The sequence below is a fragment of the Micromesistius poutassou genome (assembly GCF_964030765.1).
Source record: "Micromesistius poutassou genome assembly, chromosome: 18".
NCBI classification, from domain to species: Eukaryota; Metazoa; Chordata; class Actinopteri; order Gadiformes; family Gadidae; genus Micromesistius; species Micromesistius poutassou.
The window spans coordinates 7244896-7269513 of NC_140288.1; the positions used below are offsets into that span (position 1 = coordinate 7244896).

The following is a 24618-nucleotide window of genomic DNA, read 5'->3' on the forward strand; positions in this document are numbered from 1 at the left end:
GAGAGAGAGAGACAGAGAGAGAGGAACACAATTCGTCCACAGCCAGCAACACGAAGAAGAGAGAGAGAGAGAGACATACACACACACACACACAGCGAACGAGAGAGAGAGCGAGAGGGAGAGAGAGAAAGAGAGAGAGAGAGAGAGAGAGAGAGAGAGAGCAATGGCGCCATCGGATCGCCAGACAGCCCGTCCGGATCCGTTCCCGTGCAGAGCCCGGCCGTCCTCCGTCCGCCGCGCGGCTGAACCCCACTGTGTAGTCGACTGTAAGTTGTGTCGTCGTTGTTCTCCTCTGGCAAAGTGTCGGGAAGTGCGCGGAAAGAAACAACTGTCTGTGATTGAGTTGAGCAGAGAGCTCTCTGTCTCCCCCCCCCCCCCTCCTCTCTCTCTCTCTCCCCCCCCTACCACGCACGGTCTGTCAGAACGGGCACAGTGTGGATGAACGACACGCAGTTACAGGTTGTTTTGATGCATCCGTTTTTTTGGACGTATATCTGCGCGTAATCCCGCCCCCCTTTCCCTCCAGTGCAGCGCGTAAATGTCCGGGCACGGACCCACTCCGCTCGGCCCTGAAGTTTGTTGTTTCGGGTCTGACAGCTCCACTTGATTTAGGACCAGCGGACGCAGCATGGCTCCGTGCGTGCCCCCCCCCCCCTCCCCCCGCTGGGCCCCGGGCCCATACTTGTTGTTGCAAAGTTTGGCATTTGTGTATATGTATATTGTTATACTTCATCATTTTCATATTTTTTTGTTGATTGGGTTGTTCTTGCGTGTGTTTTCAAGTGGTTGTTGTATTTTGAATTTGAGTTGTTTGTAAGTTAATTCATTGGATGTGTTTGGTGTGTTTTTTACTCGTTTGTTGACGTTTTGTGGAGCGCCGTGCGGTCAAGGCATTGACTCCACGGGTCGAGCCCTGAGCGTCTTGCGTTGGCTCTGACAGCTCGCTTTGATCTGGGATCCCAGTTCGTTTGCACGTCTCCCTGTGTGTGGATCCAGCATGGGCCCCATGCAGTGGATCCAGCATGGGCTCCGTCAGAGCCAGTTGCAAAGCGCGTTGACGTTCCTGCACGCTCCCAAATGGCTGCTGTTTTGTTTATTCAATGTTTGCAGACCGAGAGAGAGAGCTCGTTATCAGCCACGTCCAAGCAGTCAGACCCAGCAGAGAAGGTAAGGACATTGTTCAAAACCATATCGTGTCGTCTGCCATTCATATCTTTTCCTGATTGTTTTATTAATCTGTAGAGTGAGTCTTCACGGTTCGTCTTGGTTGATATCGTCCTATTTACATGAAGGTGACACGGTTGTTGTGGTAACTTGACGTGTGGTTTTGTGTTTTGACGAGTGACGCATTGTTTATTTAGGATAACACGTATTGAATTGCATCATACTACTTAGTAACAACGTGAAGTGTTTTCCACAACAGTGGAATCGACCACACATATTTTATATTAATTTGGTTATATCTGTTCCTTGATGTTGCTATAGTAAGCCAACTAATATTTCCTTCTTTTTTTAACAACATAGGCCTGTAAGGTTTATGCCGGATATATCTGAAAAAGTTGTGCCAAAATCACACTTCTCGTTCACACACACGCACACTCATGCGCACGCACATACACACACACACACACACACACTAGGGTCTGAAGGAGTCACTCTAAGCTAAAACAGTAGCTGATCTATAAATGTGCTGCTCAAATTTAATTCAACCACTCATTGTGTATCTATTTACTATTGAGTCAGACTGCAGATATTAGGGTTAGAACCGAGAACCTGTTAGGAGTCATCACCCTAACTAGACTAGACTGTCATCATATCACTTATCATTTAGTCTATAACACGTCTATAAATAAAGACATTCCATTTTTATATTGATTCAAAACCATGAAAAGGAACCAAATATCTACAAGCATTAATCAAAAAAACACTGGTATTTTTGAATTTACTATTTCTACTCGGCACTTTGACCCAAATTGTATTAACTTAAAAAAGATATCAACATTTTGATCAAGTCAAATTTTCTGTTAAATATTCCACTCTTGGAATTTAAGTCATCGATTGGCCGATGAATGACCAATCGCTTCAGCCCAGCACCGAAGGCTCCTCCCCCTTCCACCCTCCCTTAGCGCTGGCCGGCCTCCACAGAACTGCTGATCTGCTGGCACCACCACTTCCTGTCTTGTTGAGAGACACACACACACACACACACACACACACACACACACACACACACACACACACACACACACACACACACACACACGCACACACACTGAGACAGACACACACTAGGGGTTGCTTATTGGGGGCATTTGTATTTATCTGCGATGTATTGTCTGTCGTTATAATAGGACTGTGAATGCTCAACAATGCCACACAGAGCGCACTGCATCTCTACTTAAGTTGTGTCACATGAGGAGGAAAAGTGGATCCAAACAAATCAACCTAAAGGAGTCCCCCAACTGTGGCACCAGCTTAGCCCCTACGAGCTAAAAGCCAGAGCATGGCGGGCTCGCTGCTAACATTCAGAACGCTGTCATTATCACCCACGCACTTACCACCGTGATGGACGTCACGCTCATTATCTCCCATCGCCACGCGTCTGTCCGTTTGCACAGGAGGGACAATCTGTGTTTCAACAACGCTGGAGTCTAGACACGGCGAGGGGATTAAACGGCTGCCGGTCGGTTTAGTGAGCGACTCCTCTCGAGCAAAATCGACGGCGTCATGTTCTAGTCGCACGCCGCCGTCCCCTGTCAGCCGTCGTGTTGTGCGTTTGTGTGTGTGTACGTGGTTCGCACAACACCCCCCCCTCCCCCGCTGACTCCTCCACCCCCGTTAGACGAGTCCAGAGAGTCACAGCTGGCCTCCAGCCGTCTGGCGGGATTGTTTACATCTCCTACGCCTGTTTTGCATACTCGCGCACGCGCACACACACGGACGCGTGTGTGTGTGTGTAGAGACAAGCCTGGAGCGGAACGGATCAGCCGGTCGCTGAGGCATCCGGACGGCGAGTACGGCGGCAACGCAAGGTCGTGACGACATAAACGGACGCCCACACACATTCTGTGTTCCCGCGCGCGCGCGCACACACACACACGCACACATGCACACACACACACACACGCACACACACACGCACACACGCACGCACGCACGTACACGTGCACACACGCACACATTTTGTGTTTGTGCGCATACACGCGCACACACGGAAACACACACACACACATACAAACACAAACACACAGACGCACACGCACATTGTCGTGCTTTTATCCAAATATAGACTAGACCTGTATCAGTATTTTTGTTATTTGGCTGCATTCCATTAATGAGAAGTTAGGATGTGAGGCATCTGACCCCGGAGGGCCACAGGTGACCATGGACGTTTGGAATGGAGCCCTGATTCTGCCCTCAAACGCATCTGGCGTTATATCTACAATCCTCTCCCTTTCGCTTAGAAATGCACGTTTACGGACCTCTTCCACATCTGGAGGGCCGCACTCTCGTTGTCCGTCACATCTGCGACCAGGTGGTCACCCCCCCCCAGGCTGTCCTCACGCACTACGGTGAGACACACACACACACACACACACACACATCGCCACACCCCTTTCTTTGTGTTTTGACTCAATCTCTGTTCCTCGTTTTCCAAAGACCACTTGAAAAAAAAAAAAAGAAGAAGCCTATTAGAAAGTATTGAACATGTGTCGAGAGCGTCAGCTCGTTAACCGTCACTCAGCTCGTTAGCTGTCGGCCAATCCTAACGGCCGTGTCTCCTCAGGCAGCCCTGTGTTGCTCTGTGTGGCAGGAAGAGTGAGTGAGTGTGTGTGTGTGTGTGTGTGTGTGTGTGTGTGTGTGTGTGCACATACGCTCACATATGCATACCCACTGGCAACACTTTTATTTGCATTTCCGGATAAAAACGGTATTGTGCAATTTGAGTGTGTGTGCAATTTTGAGCAGATACAGTTAGTCACACACAGACACAGACACACACACACACACACACACACACACACACTCTTCCTGCCACTCTTCCTACACTTTTTTGGCAGCCCTTCGTCGTTCTACAGAGACACCGATGTTGACGCCCATGCGCACAATCAGCCAACAACTGGCACAAGCCTTAGCCAAACCGCTAGCAGGAAGACAAGCTAACCGTGAATTATTAACACGTCACTAGGGAGGCGGCCCGCGCCGTCCGTCAGGATCACAGCCCAGTGCTTGAAATGCTGCGGGTTTGAAACCCATTCATGACCCGTGTTGAACTTGTTTACCAAACCCCTGTTCACTCACTCACTCACTCACTCACTCACTCACTCACTCACTCACTCACTCACTCACTCACCGTGGACGTGGGATGAGATCTAAGCACCACGTCTGTTGTTCCGTTTGCTTTATACAACGACATACAACGATAGCATACTGCCTAGGGTGTTGTGACTCCCAGCCCGAAGGTTCTGGGTTCGGATCCCCTTGACGGAGGTCTTGCCTTGAGCAGGACTCCCTCGTCGCAATCTGCTCGCCGCTGTCTAACGTATCGGAGGTTCCTGTAAACCACGTGTCGACTAAATGACTACAAAGAAGTCGTAAATGACGCATCATTAATACCGTGTGCCGGGAAGAGTCTATCTTGACCTTTTTAATCGTGTGATGTGGTCTAGGGCTGGTAGACAATACAAATGAAATCATCACGGAGTGATAAAGAGGGGTTTTAGTTTCGTCGATGTTAAAGATTCTGGGGTTTTATCGTGAATCTGGTTTTAATCCGTTTACTGGGACGTGTTGTGTGACGGTAATTGGGGTTGATACTCTGGTGGCTTTCTTTGAATAAGTCCGACTGTCCGGGTGTGACAAGAAATCCACCGTGGAAATGGGCTTTCACGGTGCAGGGCGATATCACGTGCACACGCACACACAGACACACACACAGACACACACACATCTACTGTATGTAGAGGTTGTTCCAAGGGTCACTGGCTTAGTTTGGCTTCAATATGGCTGCAAATATGAAAAACTTGCTCCTAACCAAACCGTGTGTGTGTGTGTTTTAGTGTTAATTCAAGTTTCTCAAATTATTTATTGCTCCCCACGCACAAAATTTGCAGTTCATAAACTACAAACCTGTAGTTTGTTTATGCATCCGGTTTATGTGGTCATTCAAGGAAATAACACAATTATATCTTTCTCTTTGACATTGCCACTGAATTATGAATGAGTCTGTGCACTGGGTCACGTGTGGGTAAACAACGCTGTCTCTGTGGCGCTGAGGGAGGACAGGCGGCGGTGGTGGAGGTACACACTCTTTGGTCAGCATAGCACGACACGGCAGCGCATGACCGCACTCGATCACGCACACACACACCGTTGGAATAGACAACCTACATACAGTGGAACAAATGTTAGCAGTGGGAGCACTACAAGGGGTGTGTGTGTGTGTGTGTGTGTGTGTGGGGGGGGGGGGGGGTCAAATAGGTAGCTGTGATTATGGCCGTTGTGGTTGTATACTTCTGAACACAGCATTTGAACTTTGATGCCACTACTATCACTATTTACACACCTGCCACACAGCGTTTCAAACACGCGCAGGCACAGACACACACACACACACTCCTGTTTGCACCTTGCATTGATAGATGCTTTGTACGCTTAACAGTTTAACAGTTTATAATAAAGTTCCTCGTCCGTTTGTACACATTGTGTACAATTTGACTGTACATAAGCACACAAAGACTGCCTTTAAGTTAAACACACACACACACACACACACACACACACACACACACACACACACACACACACACTGACACACTGGAGTGCAAGAGCACTTTGAGCAAACACGCTTGTGCTAATCTGTTGGTTTGAACAGTTGGGTGTTGCAGCCTGCTGTTGGTGTAATGACACACATGAACAAAGCCCTACTCGCTCTCGTTCTTGCTCTCTGTTCTGCCATCTTTCACTCTTTTTTTCACTTTAATCCACTCTATTTCTTTGACTCTTCAAATTTCAGTGTCCTTTCTTTCACTCTTTTCTTGTTCTACCTTTCACTTTGTCTCTTCCGCTCTCTTTCTTCCCTTGCGTTCTCTCTCTCTCTCTCTCTCTCTCTCTCTCTCTCTCTCTCTTCCTCACTCTCTGTGACCGTGTGGAACAGGGCTTGGCATGGAAGGCTGCTTTTACATTCAAAAATACACTAAATGTCAACCAACCAGTAGTAGTATTTGCCTTGGCATAAAAACCTGTGAAAATATTTTTTCTGTTCATTTAAGATATCGCGCGTGCGTGCGTGCGTGCGTGCGTGCGTGCGTGTGTGTGCGTGCGTGCGTGCGTGTGTGTGTGTTGAGATAAGACACTACTTCCCTACTGAAGCAAAGTTCCAGCTGTTTGCATGCATGTCTCAGACAAACGTATGCGCCGCAAAGCCACTGCCTCCACCGCTCCACCGAGGTGGCGTTTCACTGGGCTGCTCCCGACGAGCACGGGGACACTGAAGCTGCTTCATTGTGCGGTGTGCAGATAATGACTCATGGCCTGGTGCTTCATGTTGCCATGCAGGAGATCTCATGCATGGCGACAGCCAGCTCGTCTGGAGCGGTTAGGGTGAGGGCGTCTCGCTCAGGGACACCTCGAGCGCGCTAGCTAGGAGGAGCCGGGGGGTTGAACCAGCAACCTTCCAGTTCCCAATCAACCCGCTCTGCTTCCTGAGCGAAGCCGACATGTCAATGCATGCTAGGCAGTCTGAGGGAAGGCAGAAATTGTCGAAGTGTACGTGTGTGTGTGTGTGTGTGTGTGTGTGTGCATGTGTGTGTGTGTGTGTGTGTGTGTGTGGGTGCGCGTGGATGCGTGCCTCCATGCATGTGTGTGTGTGTCCCCTGTGTGTGTGTGTGTGTGTGTGTGTGTGTGTGTGTGTGTGTGTGTGTGTACATGTGCGTGTGCGTGTGTGTGTGTGCTGACCCCTGTGTTTCCATCCAGGTTGCGGGGCTGGAGTTTTCCAGTGAGACGGACCCAGACAGAGACTCCCTGTCCTGGATCACAGCGCGCACACTGCCCCCCCCCCCCCACCACCACCATCACCACCCACCACCATCACCCCCCCCCCCCCACCATCACCCCCCCTCCCAAGACATGCACAGCAGAAACCGTGAGTTGCTCTCCTCTCCTTTCCTCTCATCTCGTATTCTTTCCTCCTTTCCTTTCCTGTCACCTCTCCTCTTCTCCCTCGCTCCTCCTCCTCTCCTCTCCTTGATTCCTCCCTTTTCCTGTCCCCTCCCCTCCTCTCTTCCTCACTCCTCCTGTCCTCCTCCACCTCCTCTCTTCTCCTTGTATCCTCACTCCTCCTGTCCTATCTCCTCCTCCACCTCCTCCTCCACCTCCTCCTCTCCTCTCCTCTCCTTGTCTCCTCACTCCTCCTGTCCTCTCTCCTCCCTCCTTCCTTCCTCTCCTGGTCCCTCCCTCCTTGCGTCCTGCCATTCCTTCTCTCCTCTCATTGGCTGACGCAGGATGAAACCGAAAGTTAGCATCAAGCTCTTGGGCTGTTTGATGTCACAGTGTCTGTTGGGGCTTTAATCCAGATAGACCTGTTTATCTGGCACTGAGTGTGTGTGTGTGTGTGTGTGTGTGTGGGTGTGTGTGGTTGTGTCTTATCTGGCCTAAGCCTTCACTTATTTTGTCTTTTTTTTTTACATTTGTTAATCTCTCAGATGATACACGCAGATGGCACATTAGGTAAATAAAATGTATGATTAGTCTAGAGATTATCTTATCTAACCTTACAAATTCTTGATCTCTCTCTCTCTCTCTCTCTCTCTCTCTCTCTCTCTCTCTCCAGAGAAGCGTCACTCCTCTCCGGCCCTCTCCTCCAGGGGCCCCATGGTGCCCTTGAAGCCCGGACCCCTGGCAGTGGCCCCCGCGGCCCCCGGTGTGGGGGGGGCCCTGTCTTTCCGGGTCCCCAAAGACTTCCCCCACTCCCGGTTTAGCAAGGCCCCCCTCGCCGTCTACCCCCCCAAGGGGGTCCGCACCAAGCCATGGTGAGAGACCAGGCCGGGCATGTTATGATTCATGTTATGATGCATGTTATGATTCATGTTATGATGCATGTTATGATTCATGTTATGATTCATGTTATGATGCATGTTATGATTCATGTTATGATGCATGTTATGATTCATGTTATGATTCATGTTATGATGCATGTTATGATTCATGTTATGATGCATGTTATGATTCATGTTATGATTCATGTCATGATTCATGTCATGATTCATGTCATGATGTCATCATGTTAGGATGCCTGTTATGATTCATGTTATGATATCATCATGTTATGATGCATGTTAAGATGCATGTTATGAATCACGAGGAGGCAAACTGAGGGATGCTTGACTTCGTAATTTCATTTTTAAAAATGATTTATATTTTTGTTATTCCGGGTGAAATGCTTGAAAGGCCCAGTCTAGTCTCTACTGTTCTAACTTCAGTTCCCTCAGAGAGGCTTTCATCCAGATTAAGGCTGAATCAGAGACGTGTCACTGAAGGGTTTGTACAGGGCTGCTTCCCTCTCTGCGGTCCTTCTGGGTGTTCAGTGAGAGACTCTCTCTGGTGTTCGGTTCAGTGATTCTCCCTTAATGCACCCGTTCCCAGACAGACTCATTTCCGGGTGCGGGAGCATTTAGCTCCACAACTCAGCTAAGAAAAACCTTCCAGAAAATGCGAACGTCAATCTACATACATTTGCATGTGTCTATCTGGAGCAAACCACATTAAAAAAAACGAGAGTTCAGCTCAGCTCACCAGCCGTTACCGCAGCACTGCTTCTGCTCAACCGTTTCTTCTTGCGCTGGGCTGTGGGTAACGTTACAGGAAGCCACGGCAATAACAACACAATCGAGTCGACGTGCCACCGAAGCTGACATAGCAAGGTCGTTATTTTCTGTGTCGGGCCGGTTTTGAACCTGTGAACAATCGATGATGAATATTCATCCTCAGAGAATAATCCGGAACCCTGTTGGGTTTACCGTGGGAGGAATTTGTCCGGCTTGAAAAGGAACAAAGAAATGTCTCACCTTTTAGATTTACAATGAGCAGGGTTAGGTTTTGGCAGACGCTTTTGTCCCAACACGACTTACAACCATTCACACAGCGCCGGCGGCGGCGACGACCACGCAGTGCGACAGCCCGCTCGTCAGGAGCAGTCAGGGCGAGGGCGTCTCGCTCAGGGACGCCTCCACACTCGGCTAGGAGGAGCCGGGGATCGAACCGGCAACCTTCCGGTTACAAGTCACCCCGCTCTACCTCCCGAGCCACACGCCACACGAGGTGCAGAGGACGGGGAACACTGCGGCTTTACACTCTTCTGGCCCTTTACTGTGAACGCATTTTAAAAAATGCATTTTGTTCCTCTTTTTACCACCTGTTACGTCTCGATGCTATGCGAGCCGAGGCGTCTCTGCTGCCGTGCACGGCCGCCTCGCCGGGACTTGAACCCCCGACCCTGAAGGCCTCGACGACACCAGATCTCTAACTCCGCGTCTCTCTCTCTCCCTCCCTCCAGTGTCTCTCTGCCCGTGGTCAGCCTGGAGAAGATCCCCGGCCTCCACAGGACCGCCTCCCCCATCCGCCTCCCCTCCACCACCTCCACCACCTCCACCTCCTCCTCCTCCACCTCCACCGCCGCCGCCGCCGCCTCCTCCTCCTCCTCCTCCTCCCGTCTGAAAGCCTCGCTCCCACAGCGGCCCGGGGAGAAGCTCTCCAACGGACACTCCTCCTCCTCCTCCTCCGCCCCCTCCCCCTCCCCCTCCCCGTCCCCGTCGCTGAACCGTCGCCCCGCGGCCCCGCCCTCGCTCGCCCAGAGCAGGCCGCCCGGCGCTCCGCCGCCGCCGACAGCATCGTCGGCGTCCGCGTCCACGTCGTCGGGGGCGACGGTGACGTCATCGCCGGCGCCGCAGGACAGGAGGCAGCAGAACGGGACGAAAGCCACCGCCGCCGCCACCACCACCGCCGCAAAGACGCACAGGTGTTTGTCAGGTGAGTCCCGACGCGCCGGGCCACGCGCGCGCCTGTAACGTACGTCGACTAGCCTGGGCTAGCTGGCCGGTCGTACGTTTGTAAACCCTCACAGCCTTACACGCCTCACAACCTTAAGAACGCTTCTAGGCGCTGAGTTAGAAGCCTCTGGGATTTTAGCTCAGCGGTCAGAGCGTTCCGCTCCCGTGCCGGTGGTGTCGTGGTAGTTTTGAGAGGTGGCAGGTTCGAGACCCGCGAGCGGTCGAACCGGCCTCTTGCTACGCGCGCTCCTGTCGGCGACACGGAGAGGGAGGGAGGGAGGACGGGGGGCGTTGGCCTTCGGGCTCAGAGGACTCTGTTCAGGGCTCGCTGGTCTCGCCTCCTCGTGGCTTTGAGGCTTTCTGTTTTGTTTGAAGAGGGAAACGCTTTGCTTAGGTCGTGGGAGAAAATGAGGAGGACACCAGTTCAGCTTGGTGGTCTTTGGTCTCGCTTTCTCTTTCACTCTTCAACTGGCTCGGTCTCTCTCCACGTGTGTGTGTGTGTGTGCGTGCGTGTGTGTGTGCGTGTGCGTGTGTGCGCACAGTGTTGTGCTTTGTCATGCTGAACACCAGGCCTGATTTAGACCGCAGAAGTCCTGTCCAGCGCTTTGCTGCCAAAGGGTTTTTGTCTTCGCAAAAAAAAAGAAATATCTCAACTGCAACGTGACTCAGTGCAAGAGTCACACACACACACACACACACACACACGCACTCACTCTCTCTTTTCAGTTTTACCCCCCCCACTCTCTGCCTCTGGTTCTTGTTCCGCTTTCTGTCTCTCTCCCTCTCTCTCTCTCTCTCCCTCTCTCTCTCTCTCTCTCTCTCCCTCTCTCTCTCTCCCTCTCTCTCTCTCTCTCTCTCTCTCTCTCTCTCTCTCGTGAGTTGCTCATCTCGATCTTCACATGTATTAGTCCGTCCTCCACCTCGCTCTCCGCTCTCCGTTCTCTTCTGCTCCCCTGAATTCTGACTCGCTTCGACAGCCCTGAATCCTCTCATGTCTGTGTGTGCGTGCGTGCATGCGTGCGTGTGTGTGTGTGTGTGTGTGTACTTATGAGTGTGTGTATGTGACGGTATTATCTAATGCGATTGCACGCCGTGTGTATATGCTACCAGGGATGTAGTTCTCTCTCCATATTCCAATCATCTCCCGCCTCTCGAGGGTTCACTACATCTCTCTTGTCTGGTCATCGAGTGTTGAGTGTCTCTCTCTCTCTCTCTCTCTCTCTCTCTCTCTCTCTCTCTCTCTCTCTCTCTCTCTCTCTCTCTCTCTCTCTCTCTCTCTCACTGTGATTGCAGGGATTCCGTTGATGAAAACCTGCAGACAACCACAGTGTTTAGGCTCATCCCTCTGCTTATTTCCTCCCTATCCTTATGTCTATTATTAAGTCTTTTTTCAACCTCCATCCCCTTCCCTTCATGAATTGTATCAGAACAAAGAATACAATTTGTAGTTTTGGCTTGACATTTTCTTAAAGGGGCAGTGACCAAAAATAGTTTTTAGTTGTGGCAACTATGTTGAAGATCATAACAGACATGACCATTAACATGGTCATATGTCTTATATGATCTTCAACATAGTAATCTATGTCATTTTGTCACTGTTACTAAAATAAGAATTTAGGGAAAACATGTTGTTAAATCCTATGTTTTTGACTTTCGTCAATACACAATCAACTTATTGAGTTCTATAAAAAAGAAAACATGTATATTTACTAATTTATTAGTATTTGCTTTGCGTCGTTACCTGCTTAGTGGTGCAAAACACTGTACTGAGTTTTACTCCCAGTTGGAACGGCTCCAGTACCTTTTGTACCGGCTGTGTACTTAAGTATTATACTTTCAGACGTATTATTCAAGCAATTACGGGACTCATATTATTACCCGACAACAGCGCGGCCCCCATTAAAACGAAGGGGGGGGGGGGGGATTAGGAGCCTGCCGGAGCTCATACATCCCATAATACCCCATGAGCGGCTGTCCGTCAGACGGTTGACTGACGCCAGCCTCACGGGCTGAATGCATTCTCCCAGCCGCTGTGGCGTCCGTGACAAGCGGCCCCTCGACGCAGACGGAGCGCGGCCGACGGGGATTCCCTCGTTGTTAAAATAAACCGAGGCCTCGTATCGACTTCACTTCAAAAGGCCGTTTCCCCTGAAACTGTTCCCCGTTTTCTGTGCGTCGACAATGAAAACAAGCAGATTCCCCCCCTGCGCTGCGGGGGGGGGGGAAGTAGACACACAATAAGACGCAGTAGAAACGGCCCAAAATTCCGTACGCTGGAAATAGTTAGAGATAGTTTCAGTTCTCAGTGAGTGGACACCAGGAGGGGGAAGTGAGTTCTGCCTTGGTTACGCACCGGAGTCCTGAATCAGTCCAGCGCACCGACGGAGGCTCCGCTGTAAAGTGTGTGAGGATGACGACGTGTGTGTGTATGTGTGTGTGTGTGTGCGTGTGTGTGTGTGTGTGTTACAGGACGAGTCTTTGACCCGAACAAGCACTGCGGCGTGCAGGACCCGGAGACCAAGCGGCAGTGCACGCGCTCGCTCACGTGCAAGGTGCGCACACACGCACGCACACGCGCTCACGCACGCACATGCACGCACACACGACCGCACGCGCGCACACATGCACAGAGACGCACGCATGCATGCAGTGACACACATGCACACATGCGCAAAACACACACACACACACACTCAGACACAGACACATACCACACACACACACACACACACACACACTCCTCAGGGTGAAAAATCCTCCTCTCTCTCTCTCTCTCTTCCTCTGCATTAGCTGAAGCACTCTTGCCCTTGAGAGATGATTATAGAGGTGGGCAGCTCTGACACATTTTTACCAGCCTTCAATTAGCCCGCGCAACCATTTAGTGATAATAATATGGCGGTCATTAGATAATCATTCTGCCCAGTGTATAATAAACGACTAGTCACGGCTAGAATAGTTTGAAACGGTGAACATGCTTCAGTTTGTTGTTGTTGCCGTTTTAAATGGTGTGTGTGTGTGTGTGTGTGTGTGTGTGTGTGTGTGTGTGTGTGTGTGTATGCACGCGTGTGTGTGTGTGTAACCCCTCTACAGACCCACTCCCTGACCCACCGCCGGGCCGTCCTCGGTCGGAGGAGGACCTTTGACCTCCTGCTGGCCGAACACAAGGGCCGCACCAAGAAGGAGAAGGAGGCGCAGGAGGAGGCGAGGCGGGAGCGGGACGGCGCCCAGGGGCGGACGGAGGCGCCGACCCCCCTGAAGACTACGGCTCCCAGCAGGCCGCACTGCACCAACGGACGGCTGCTGTCCACGCTCAAACTGAGGCTCGCCAACGCACACATACCGAGGTGTCTGTCAGGGTACAGGGTGGAGGGTATACCGCCATGAGCTGTCATTATTAGGCATGTGATTGTACACATATTTGTGTAAAATAATATACTGGTTTTATTGAAATATGTTTTCATTTAATTATGCTGCTTTGTTGGGAACGCTAGTGGATATAAATAAACTCACGACCTAAACACACGCGGACGTCCAGGGCAGCATAAGCTGATTTGTGCCTGTAATCCATGTATGGTATATTTAGAGGATTAGCCCACAGAACTAATCTACACATTGAAGAGAATACTCGGTCCGTTCCCGGCTTCACCACACGGGGGTGCTGTAGAGTCGAGAGCGCATTGCCGAGGAAAGACGCCACAGGAATGGAGACAACGTTTAAATTAAATTAAATTAAAACGCCTTGCAAAATGTCAGAAGTACAAACTCAAAGCCATTGTGTTGAGTACTTTAGCGATACATGGTCCATTATTTGTATTTTTTGTATCTTATTGTATTTTGTATTTTGCACTACTCTGTTATCTGTTCTTTGCACTGTCCTCTTTGCTGCTGTAATCCTGAAAATGTTCTCACTGTGGGACTAATAAAGGATTATATTATCTTATCTTAAAAAAACGCTTAAAGGAAGTGGCGCAAAATGTATTTTTTTTAACAGCTTTGTCAATATACACTCAAATGATTCCAAACACACAATAACTTAAACTCCCTCCTCCTCCTCCCCCGTCTCCCCAGGGCGCCGGGCCCCAGCTCCTTCTCTGCTCCACAGCCCTCGGCGGCAGCGGCGGGGTCCCCCACCACTAACCCCGCCCACACCGAGCCCCCCCCACTAGGCTGGTCCCGGCCGTCCGGGGGGGAGTGCGGGGCCCGTCTGTCCAGCGACGACAACGAGGAGGACGACGGCCGGGGGCCCGCCGAGGACCCCGACGCCGACAGACCCTCGTGTCCCTTCTACTCCGCCCGCCACCCGAGGCCTCTGGGGGTAGGTGGGGGGGGGGTCACCACATCTCGCCCGCCGAAATGAAACACACGTTTGAAATTTGAAATTTTTTATTTGTGTCCTCGTCATGTGATCTGATTTCACTCATTCATTCATCATTCATTCATATCCATATCTTGTCGGCACTTGAATGAGCATGAATCCAAATTCACTAGCTACCTTTAAACAACAGCTCACGTTGTGACTAGTGCTTTTGTTACCTTAGCATAACTTCACACACTTTTTGTGACCCTAACCCTCTTTGTGGGGACCTTCCCCAAGTCCCCACAATGGACCTTCACACACAAAGAGTGTGTGACGTGACGCTAAGGTGGATGGAAGCAGTGACTGTTTTGTTGCATTTGTGTGGCACATTCATGTCGTTCTTTGAATCATCTGAATTGTGTCAAATGCTTGTGGTCCGCACTGTAGAATTAAGACCTCTGCGTCTGCCTTTGCACTGTTCACTGTGTCTGTGTCTGTTCGGTCTGTGTCCTCTCCTTTGACACATGGTCACAGAGTCACAGAGGCACTCGAGTTGATGCTGTGATCGCCAGATTCCAGTGAATGCGAGTTCGACTCTGTGAGAATTATCAAATCAGACACGCTCCATGCTGGAGTGTGTGATGCTCTTCATTATGAATGGACGGTGTTGGATCTTATTTACCAGAGCTTCATATTGATGCTGCCACTATTGATTACCCATGCTGCCCCTGGTTTTCTCCTCATCTCTCTCTCTCTCTCTCACCACCCCTCTCTCGCTCTCTCTCTCTCTAGAGAAAAGCGTTGCTGTTTTACTGATCGTATACGGCAAGTCTTATCTATTGGTTAGCTCCGCTGGTCTGGAGACGTCACCCCTTGTATTCTTCTGATTGGTCGTAGTGTTATCCAATTGCATGCAGTGATATTTTCAAATGCATGCTTGGTTCCGCCCCTCGAGTTGGGCCGTTTTCATCACTCGTTGCCAGACCCTACAGCTACTCAGAACATTAGGAACATTAGGTTAATAAAATGTATAATTAGTCAAGAGATTATCTTATCTAACCTTAGAAATTCTCTCTCTCTCCACCCCTCTCTCACTCTCTCTCTCCGCCCCTCTCTCTCTCTCTCTCTCTCTCTCTCTCTCTCTCTCTCTCTCTCTCTCTCTCTCTCTCTCTCTCTCTACCTGTCCCTCGCCCCTCCCCAGTGCTGCAGGTTCGGCAGTAGGCCCGTGGGTCGGGGCGGCTTCGTGTTCGACCGCCGCTGGGACCGCGTGCGTCTAGCGCTCCACACCATGGTGGAGAGACACCTCAGCGCACACATGTGGAGGCGAGTGTGTGTCTGTGTGTGTGTGTGTGTGTGTGTGGGTGTGTCATTATGTGTGTGTGTGTGTGTCGGTGTGTGTGTGTATATGTAGGTGTGTGTGTGTGTGTGTCTGTATGTGTGTGTGTGTGTGGGTGTCGGTGTGTCATTATGTGTGTGTGTGTGTGTGTGTGTGTGTCATGTCTGTGTGTGTGTGTGTGTGTGTGTGTGTGTGTGTCATTATGTGTGTATGTGTGTGTGTGTCATTATGTCTGTGTGTGTGTGTCGGTGTGTGTTTGTGTGTGTGTGTGTCATTATGTGTGTGTGTGTGTGTGTGTCATTATGTCTGTGTGTGTGTCGGTGTGTCATTGTGTGTGTGTTTGTGTGTGTGTGTGTATATGTAGGTGTATGTGTGTGTGTGTGTGTGTGTGTGTGTGTATGGCGGTATTTGTGTCATTGTGTGTGTGTGTGTGTGTGTGTGTGTGTGTAGGTGAGTGTGTGTGTGTGAATGCAGGTTCTGTCCCGGTGTGTTGAGGCAGTAAACACCTCGACGTGAATAAACTCGAGACAAAAGAAAATAAACGCATTGAAGCGGCGTTTCCACTGAGTGTGAAAGTGGTTCACGTCCTGTTCCCTCGTCCTTCAGTGTGATTCACTGTAAAGTACATCTAGCTGCAAACCCCATTCATACTTTCCATGTCACACCGCTGGGTTAAGTGCAAACCCATAGTAACTTTATTAGAGGAAACATTAACTATTTTTTAAAGCAATCCCCCCCACAAAAAAATGTAAGACTTTCCAAACTATTATCTACGTGACGTATAATCATAATACGTATAATCATCTTGCTGTCTTGCTGTCTTGCTGAGCAGAGACAGTCTTGCTGTCTCTGCTCCCCGCTTATATACGTGATTATCAAGGCCTCACTCTCCCCACTGACCTCAGCACAGCCTGAACCCCTACGGGACAGCAGACACTGTACACGTCTTCCTCCGCAGACTGAAAACCCGTCTTTTCAGACCGCATTCTGGCAGTCTGTATAACGCCATGTGACGCGTTGTCTCGCGCTGCAGGGATAAAACTGTTTGGTTGAATTTGTGAATCAAGTCCTCCGGCCTTTTGTTGACGCTCACGTTCCAAACGGGGTCCACTTTGTTTCGTCTTTCAGGAAGGTCCCTCTGGCCGCAGAGAGCCCCCTCTCCCCCAGGACGTCTGCCACCCCCTCCCCCTCCCTGGACCCCCACCCTCGCCCCTACCCGCCCTTCCACCCCGGCCCCACCCCCATCCCCCCCCACCCCCCACCCCTGTCCCCACAGTCGTCGGCCCCCAGGGGGGACCGGCTGCAGCACGCGGCCCTCGCGTCGCCGCGCGGGAGACCCTGCAACGGCATGCACGCGCCCGGGGGCGGGGCCGGCGGGGGGCCCTGGCGAGGGCGGGCCGACCCGACGGCGGCGGCGGCGGCGGCGGGGGGCCGGAAGAGGAAAATGGCGGCTCTGTCGTCGTCGTCGTCGTTGTCGTCGTCCTCTTCGTCGTCGTCCTCGCCCGCGTCCTCGCCGAGCGTGGATCACCTCAGGAAGAACGGCAACGGAGTGGGCCCCGCACCCAGGGCCACGCCTCCGCCGCCGCCGCCCCCGCTGCACCCGGGCTGGAAGCGGAGCCTGGTGCGTGGGGGAGGAGGCGCGGGGAGCAGGAGGGAGGAGCAGAGCTCCAGAGAGGAGGGCCCCTCCAGAGAGGACGGGCCCCGGGGCCACGGCCTGCTGTACAGGTGGGAGGACAGCAGAGTTTGAGTTCTCCGGTCGGATTGTTGTATAGAATGTTTTGGGGAAAGATCCAATGGACCTAGATCACGACAGGCTGTGGAATGTTCTCATTATACCACAGTTAAGGGGCGTTGTCCCCTTAACTGTGGTATAATGAGAACATTTCACTCTCTGAAGTGATCTATTGCTTTTATAAAACGGTTACGCAAGTATGGCGAAATAAAAGTCATAGACACCCTCAATTTTGAAAAAACAAGAAAGTCGGAAAAGCATTTTTTTTGACGAATACAAAAAAGTAGTCCCTCCTGGCTGCCTGCAAAGTGTACGGCGGTTGCTATGCAACACACTGTAGCGTCCTTCAGAGAGAAGGATAGAGACGGTAGCTCGGTTCGCCGGCAAATTAGCCTACTATCGAGTTCACTAACCGTGTGCCTATTGCTTTACAACATTTCCACCCTCTCCATCAATCAACATATTTTTAGGCTTCAGTGAACTATGCTATTGCTTTTATATATAAATAAACAACAGTTCAAGTTAGGCGCGGAGTGATACGGAACTCTGTAAACTGAACAGGCGTCATAGCTGTGTGTATACACTCAATATACAACAGTTAGGAACCAATCAGATCGCTTGATTTAAGCCTCCCGTTTTATAATCGATCAATGATCTGTACTTCTTAAGAGCTGATTATGGTTCCACGCTCACGCAACACAACGACCACGCGGACGCTACGACGCAGTCCTTAACCTTTATGGTCCTGCGTCGGGTTTTAGTGAGCGGACCAATGACAGCCCTTGCAGTTTTCACAATTTTCGAGGGGGGCGCGCATCCGTCCGGCCCTGGCGGTGGACGCAGGGAGAAGTCCGCAAGGACGTAACGGGTCCATGACCGCCTTGCGTCACCGTGGGACCATCATCAGCCCTTTAGAATCAGTGATCAAGCTTTAAGGTCCGTTCACAGAGCGGTGCAGAAGGGTTGATTGACGAAGGGTGACGGTGAATCGTTGTTGTTGTTTAGTCTGACAGACGCCAGCGATGGTCGCCGTGGCGCTGGGCTTTAAAATGATAATGAATGAAAAGAAGAACGACCGACCGAGACACAAACACAAGAACACCCCCAACCAAATACCCTTAACCTCAAATTCTCTCTTGTTCTTGTTCTACTCCTCCTCCTCCTCTCTCTCCCTCTCTCCCCTCCTCTGAAGACAGGGGCCCGGGGCCTCCAACGGCCCCAGCAGCACCTCCTTCTCCCTGAAGAACGACCCGGGCCAGGTCCCTCCTCACATGACCCCGGCTCATCTCTGCTCCTCTTTCTCCTCCTCCTCCCCCTCCTCCTCCAGCCCCGTCCTCCTGGGACACGGGGGAGGGGCAGGGGAGGGGAGGAAGAGGAGGAGCCACGGGACACCAGGAGGAGCAGGGAGAGGAGGAGGAGGAGGGGGACGAGGAGGAGGAGAAGGAGGAAGAGGAGGACTAGGAGGAGGAGGAGGAGGAGGAGGGGGACTAGGAAGAGGAGGACTAGGAGGAAGAGGAGGACTAGGAGGAGGAGGGGGACGAGGAGGGGGACGAGGAGGAGGAGAAGGAGGACTAGGAGGAGGAGGAGGAGGAGGAGCAGGGAAGGCCAGCAGGGGGTTAGAGGGTCTCTTCAGGAGGAGTAATGGCACTGGGGGGATACTGTCCACAGGACCCCCCTCCCCCTGACCGGTACGAGTCACACACACACACACACACACACACACACACACACACACACACACTGCTCCATTGACTAACAGCCAGTTGTTGAATCTTTTCTTGATATTAAGTGACGGTTTGATTCTATCAAACCGTTGTTTTAAGTACACTTCTGGCCGTCAGTGTGCTGCAGCCGGCTGGACGTGGCTACGGTACACACCCGGGCTACGGTACACACCCGGACTACGGTACACACCCGGGCTACGATACACACCCGGGCTACGGTACACACCCGGGCTACGGTACACACCCGGACTACGGTACACACCCGGGCTACGATACACACTACGGTCCACACCCGGGCTACGGTCCACACCCGGGAAGAGCCCTGCAGCGCTCTCACCGGGGGAAATGGCTCCGTGATTTGAAGCGGTCCAGGCTAGCTCTCCTTCATACACCAGCGCAGCCCGACACACATTAGACATCAGCCCCGAGGCTGTCCTACGCAGCGGAGAGAGGGAAGGGAAGGTCTTGTTTTTAAGTTAAATTACAACCGCTTCACTTATTGGCAATTTTAATGAAGGAGATTTATTCATGTCAAATCCTTCACATATGCAAATTTGGTGCCTGCTGCTTTTATCCACATTTGTTTTGAGTACATACTTGGTATTGTCGGCCCTTAATATGTCAGAGTCCATAACAGGAGCGGTTTTCTCCACTGCCCCCAGGTCCCACTGGTCCCCCAGGTCCCACTGGTCCCACCAGGTCCCACTGGTCCCACTGGTCCCACTGGGTCAGACCATCAGGCTTCCTCTACGGACAGAAGGTCGCTCAGCTTTGATGGGCCACACCAGTGCTGACCTTTGAACCTTGGCTCTCTTGGCACCATTCCCATAATGGTGGGCTACTACTCACTGTCTCCCGCTATGACTTCTGGGTAATGGAGTCCTCCCCGGCTCCTGGCTCTCATGGTAGTGGATTGTGCGACGGAAAAACATATTGTCGGTCACTTCAGTGATGGGTCATTTTCACACAAGTACATTTCTTTCTGGTGATAATAAACTTCTTACCCTAAAGGAAAAGGGAAAATATCCAAGAGCATTTGTTAATAATCCAAGAGAAGTATAGTTTTGTATTCTGGAATATCTGTTCTTCAAAGACCCGTCACAGATTTTTATATATATATATCCTGGTTCCTGTTTTTTGCGGACGAGAGCTGACCTGGATGGAACTCTGTGGTCTATTTTGGAGGGGTGGGGGTTGACCGGAAGTCATTCACTTACTTCCTCCTTCCTTTCCTCATGGATCGGACATGAAGTCCACACAGTTCACAGCCGAACGTCAAGACAAAGGATTTACTATTTGTTTTGTGTTCTTTATATTTTTATTTTTGAGAACTTTTATTCTATTCCTGTGTTCCGGCGTCTGCTTGTGTGCGTTTTTGTGAATGTTTCAAGGAACACAGAAACTCTCCGTCTTTGTGTCTTTGGACTCACAAGTTCTTTGGGTTCACAGTTCTAGATGTTTGGCTTGTAAATATCTAATTCATGGAATTCGTTTATTATTCATTTGAGAGAGACAAAAGAGGATTTGACGATACAGTTTATGCAACAACAACAAAAAAGCATTTGAGAATCAAAAGTGTTACCAGAGTTGATATTGTAAAAAGAAATTGTACATATCTTGTATTCTATTTTATTTGTATTTATTATTAATTATTTTTCCCTAAGTGTGCAACAGGAAAAAAAGTCTAAGATTGGTTTTATTTCTAAGTTTCAACGATTCTGTTTGCAATTAACTCTCAGTCTCGGGGAAAGGTGTTGTTTTATAAGGGACTGTTTTAAAAGAACGTCCGCCATCGCCAACAGCCTATAAAGTTTATGGTTACGACTGTGCTGCGCCCCCTTAATTCCTGCTGTTTCGCCGCGCTGCGCTACTGTTTAGCACTGTTCATAAAACACAACGTTGTCGTTGGGTTCGCCTTTGGTTAGAAATTGTAACCGGCTGCCGAGCGACGTCCTCCGGCACGAGGTCACGAGTAGTAGCTGCCTTCCGAAGTGTCTGGGGAGCGAGAAGTTTAAAGGTGACATGTTCTACCACCAGCTGTGAGAGTGATCAGCCGTTACGAGCCGTTTTGAAAATCGGCCTCTGCTGACATCACAGGTGGGCGTGTCCACTTAGATGTGTGCTGGATAGATCAGTCCACCAGCCTACCCAGTGGACCGTAGCAAACGTTGCTCATCTCTCCGTCACACGTCTAGGTGGACACGCCCACTCGTGATGTCAGAAGAGGCCGATTTTCAAAACGGCTTGTAACGGCTCATCACTCTCACACCTGGTGGTGTAGTCACCTTTAAACAAATAAAAGGTGAGGGTACAACACCCCTTAGGGTGGGGACTATGGCGTACTATGACGTCACTTCCTGTCTGTTTGTAAACACTGCTCACTGTGAGAGAGCAACCTAGTGGATGAGAAAACTGCTGGCAACACTGTGGTCCTATCCTATCCCTGAGCCAATCCCTATTGGTAACCAGCGAAATGAGTCGGTTCAGATTGTCTGAGCCTCCTTAAACCACTATACGAGTGACTTCCAACCGGTACTATTTAGTCTTTTAGCAGACGTTTCAATCTAAAGCGACTTTCAGTGAATTCCGATGCAAGTCGTTCAGCAGCTAGCAGGTATAAGGTATAATCTTCTGGATTGTCTTAAGGACGCCTACAGACAGGCTCCAAAAGTCCCTAATTGAATTGTGTCTTTTCGCCGGCCAAAATGGAAGAATCAATCGATTGTTTTCATAGTTAACCCTCCAATCGATGAGCTGCTGGCTGGAGGCCGGTGTTGATCGCGGACCCTGCCTTCAGGTCGCGAGCGGACGTTGTGTCCTGACCACTGACTGGACTACGAGACCGTTACTGTACGGGTACCAGGACGCCCCCGCCATGGGTCCTCAGTGCTGTGTTGTGACAATCGGCCCCTGAAGGCCATCCTGCTTTTGTTTGTGGGGACGTTATGGATAGAAATGAATAGATTTCAGTGAGTCCGTTTCCGATGGGAGTTTATTTTTGTCTTCACTGTGGAGGCTTGTTATCAGGCGGTGATCAATTGGTTCATAGAAATGGAACCTCTTTTCTTTTTTTTGTACCACAGATCCTGGCTGAAGAGAGAGGCCTCAACACATTCCCCGTGCTTCAAAAATCAATATTTTTCTACAAAAGTCTTTCTATCTTACATTTCTTTGCTTCGCTTGCGTATCGTACGTCAACAATGTTTACCTGAAATGTTTTTCAAAAACGGCTCTGATTATTATTGTTATCATTTTTCTTTTTTTTTTACACTCAGCGCTATGCATCGAGTCTTTCTCCTGGACCGTTCCGGATGCTGGTCTGCATTGTCCTCCTCACCCCATCAGTGCTTGGAGCGTGGTCTGTGGTCTTCAGAGAGAGTTCTCTCTCTCTGTCACACGACGCCGTGCCCAGTGTGACCCAGTTGTCCGATTCAATCCCACCGTCCGTACGGTCGGTGTAAACGCTCCTTGCCTGAACGTCATGGCCTTATGTGTTGACAACAGGGTCCCACCCAGCTGGAGGTCGGGGTGGGGGGGGGGGGGGGGTAGGACACGGCCTCAGAGAGGGAGAGAGTGTGTGTGCCTTGACTCAACAGAGTTACGCAACGAACAAAAGCCCCAGAGATGTTGAGAAGCGGTCTTCTGGCGTTCTCACATCTACTTGATTGAGTGCTCTCTCTCTCTCTCTCTCTCTCTCTCTCGCTTCAGGAAACTGTGTGCACCACATGTGCACCAATTTCACCTGTTGGCTGCTGTGGCTCACCTTCGGGGGGGGGGGGGGGGGGGGGGGGTGGGCAGGCTGTGTTCAGATTGGTCCACTTGTGCACCATTTGTGACGTCACCACTGTTGTACAAAAGCTGGTTCCCTAACTAGTGTACCACTTGACACCCATAATGCACCTACAAGGAAGTGTACACCAGGAAGCTTAGTTCTGCACTACATCCCATGATGCTTTGTGGATTTCAGTGTCATCCTATTCACCAATTTTCTTATGAGAGCTGGCCATACCTAAAACAAACCGATAATTAATGTTATGAGCTGTTAATTAATAATGTTAATGTTATGAGCTAGACCTGTCTTTTCCTACTGCGAAAAGGGTGTGAGGTACGTGAGGCCATTTGTGTAGATTACCCCCCCTCCCCCAGGGGAACTCAATGATCGGATTTTTCGAATGTATCCCCCCCGCAGTGACCCACTACGCGCGGGTCACCCACCGATGACCTGGTTGTGGCGCACAGTCCTACTGTATGCTACGTACGTTAGCATAATCAGCTCTGACTGCTTAATAATGAGCGCCCCGTCGTTGGAATTAGAAAGTTAACCACCCCAAGCTAGTGTGTGTGGGGGAGGGAGGGGAGGGAGGGGAGGGTGTGTGTGTGGGGGAGAACCGGACCTATTTACCGTCAGGTCGTTGTTAGCGGAGTCCTTTATCCAAAGCGACTTGGAATTCTTGGAATCCATGACGTGCGCTGGTAGCGGTGTTATCTTGCTCATCGGAGATTCCTACGGGTTAGACAACCCAGCAGCGTAACCTTTGGCTGGGAGTCCGGATCAACATCAATATCAACAGCCTGGCCCTCACTACAGCCTTTGGACTTTAGGAGGAAGAGAATCAAATTAATTTTTGTAATTCGTTTTTTTTTAAATATATATATATACAGTATATACAAAACAATCTGCAGTGCATTTGTCTTTACTTTTTGGTGGGGGTCTTGGCCGCACTTTGTCAATGTTGTTGTTTTTTAACTAATATGTTGTGGCTGAAGCTAACTCCATCCACTCGTGTGTATTTCCAAGCGGGTGACTTTTGTTCTTTGTGGTTCAAATCTGAGTGACTATTTGACGCAGGTGTTTTTTTATAAAGCTGTTTCCCTCGCTGTTTCCCTTTTGCACTTTGTCATAATGCCCTTTTATCTGCTGTTATTTATAATATATAAAGTATTTGAGATGTGTATAAAGCTATACCTGTATAAATATATTTGTAAAGATATTTTGTGTACTGTGTTAGAGATATGTGGCCGTTGACCAGCAGGGGGTAATGCAGCTCTCGGTCGGGGCTCAACTAATCTGAATATTGAATGTTTCCGAACTGAACTGCCTTTTCAAGAGTTGGCTACGCTTTGATCAATTACTGTAAAATAAACAAAAATACATGTACCCAGGCTTGCATTAAATAATTTTGAAAAGTTTATTTTATTTTTTATTTTTTTATGGGAAGTTTGATTAAATTAGTTCAGCTGAAGTGACCAGCACAAATACTTGAATCGGTTGATGTTGTACTCTCTGTTAAAGCTGCTGCATGTGTATGAGTTAGGGCTTTGATTTGTTAGAAATACCATAGCGGTGATCAGCTGTAGTGGGTGAAATCTCTCAGAGATTCTCTGAGATTATATGTTTGGAATTGACTGCGCCTTTAATTGAGATCTACCACCGCTCCCTGCTGGATTTCTGACCAATCAGGGCATCTCTTCCGTGATTGGTT

General features: G+C 50.2%; 1 protein-coding gene across 1 annotated transcript; it reads left to right on the forward strand.

Annotated features, from left to right (window-relative positions):
* On the forward strand, positions 1-24280 carry atxn7l1 (ataxin 7-like 1). The gene is given in 14 exon segments (XM_084483280.1): positions 1-266; positions 1111-1167; positions 3465-3572; positions 6976-6996; positions 6998-7144; positions 7832-8030; positions 9554-10026; positions 12516-12598; positions 13137-13390; positions 14115-14361; positions 15545-15666; positions 16808-17404; positions 18604-19099; positions 19798-24280. Coding segments are annotated over 13 exon segments (2904 nt in total). The 5' UTR covers positions 1-163; the 3' UTR covers positions 19097-19099; positions 19798-24280.
* The last annotated feature ends 338 nt before the right edge of the window (positions 24281-24618 follow it).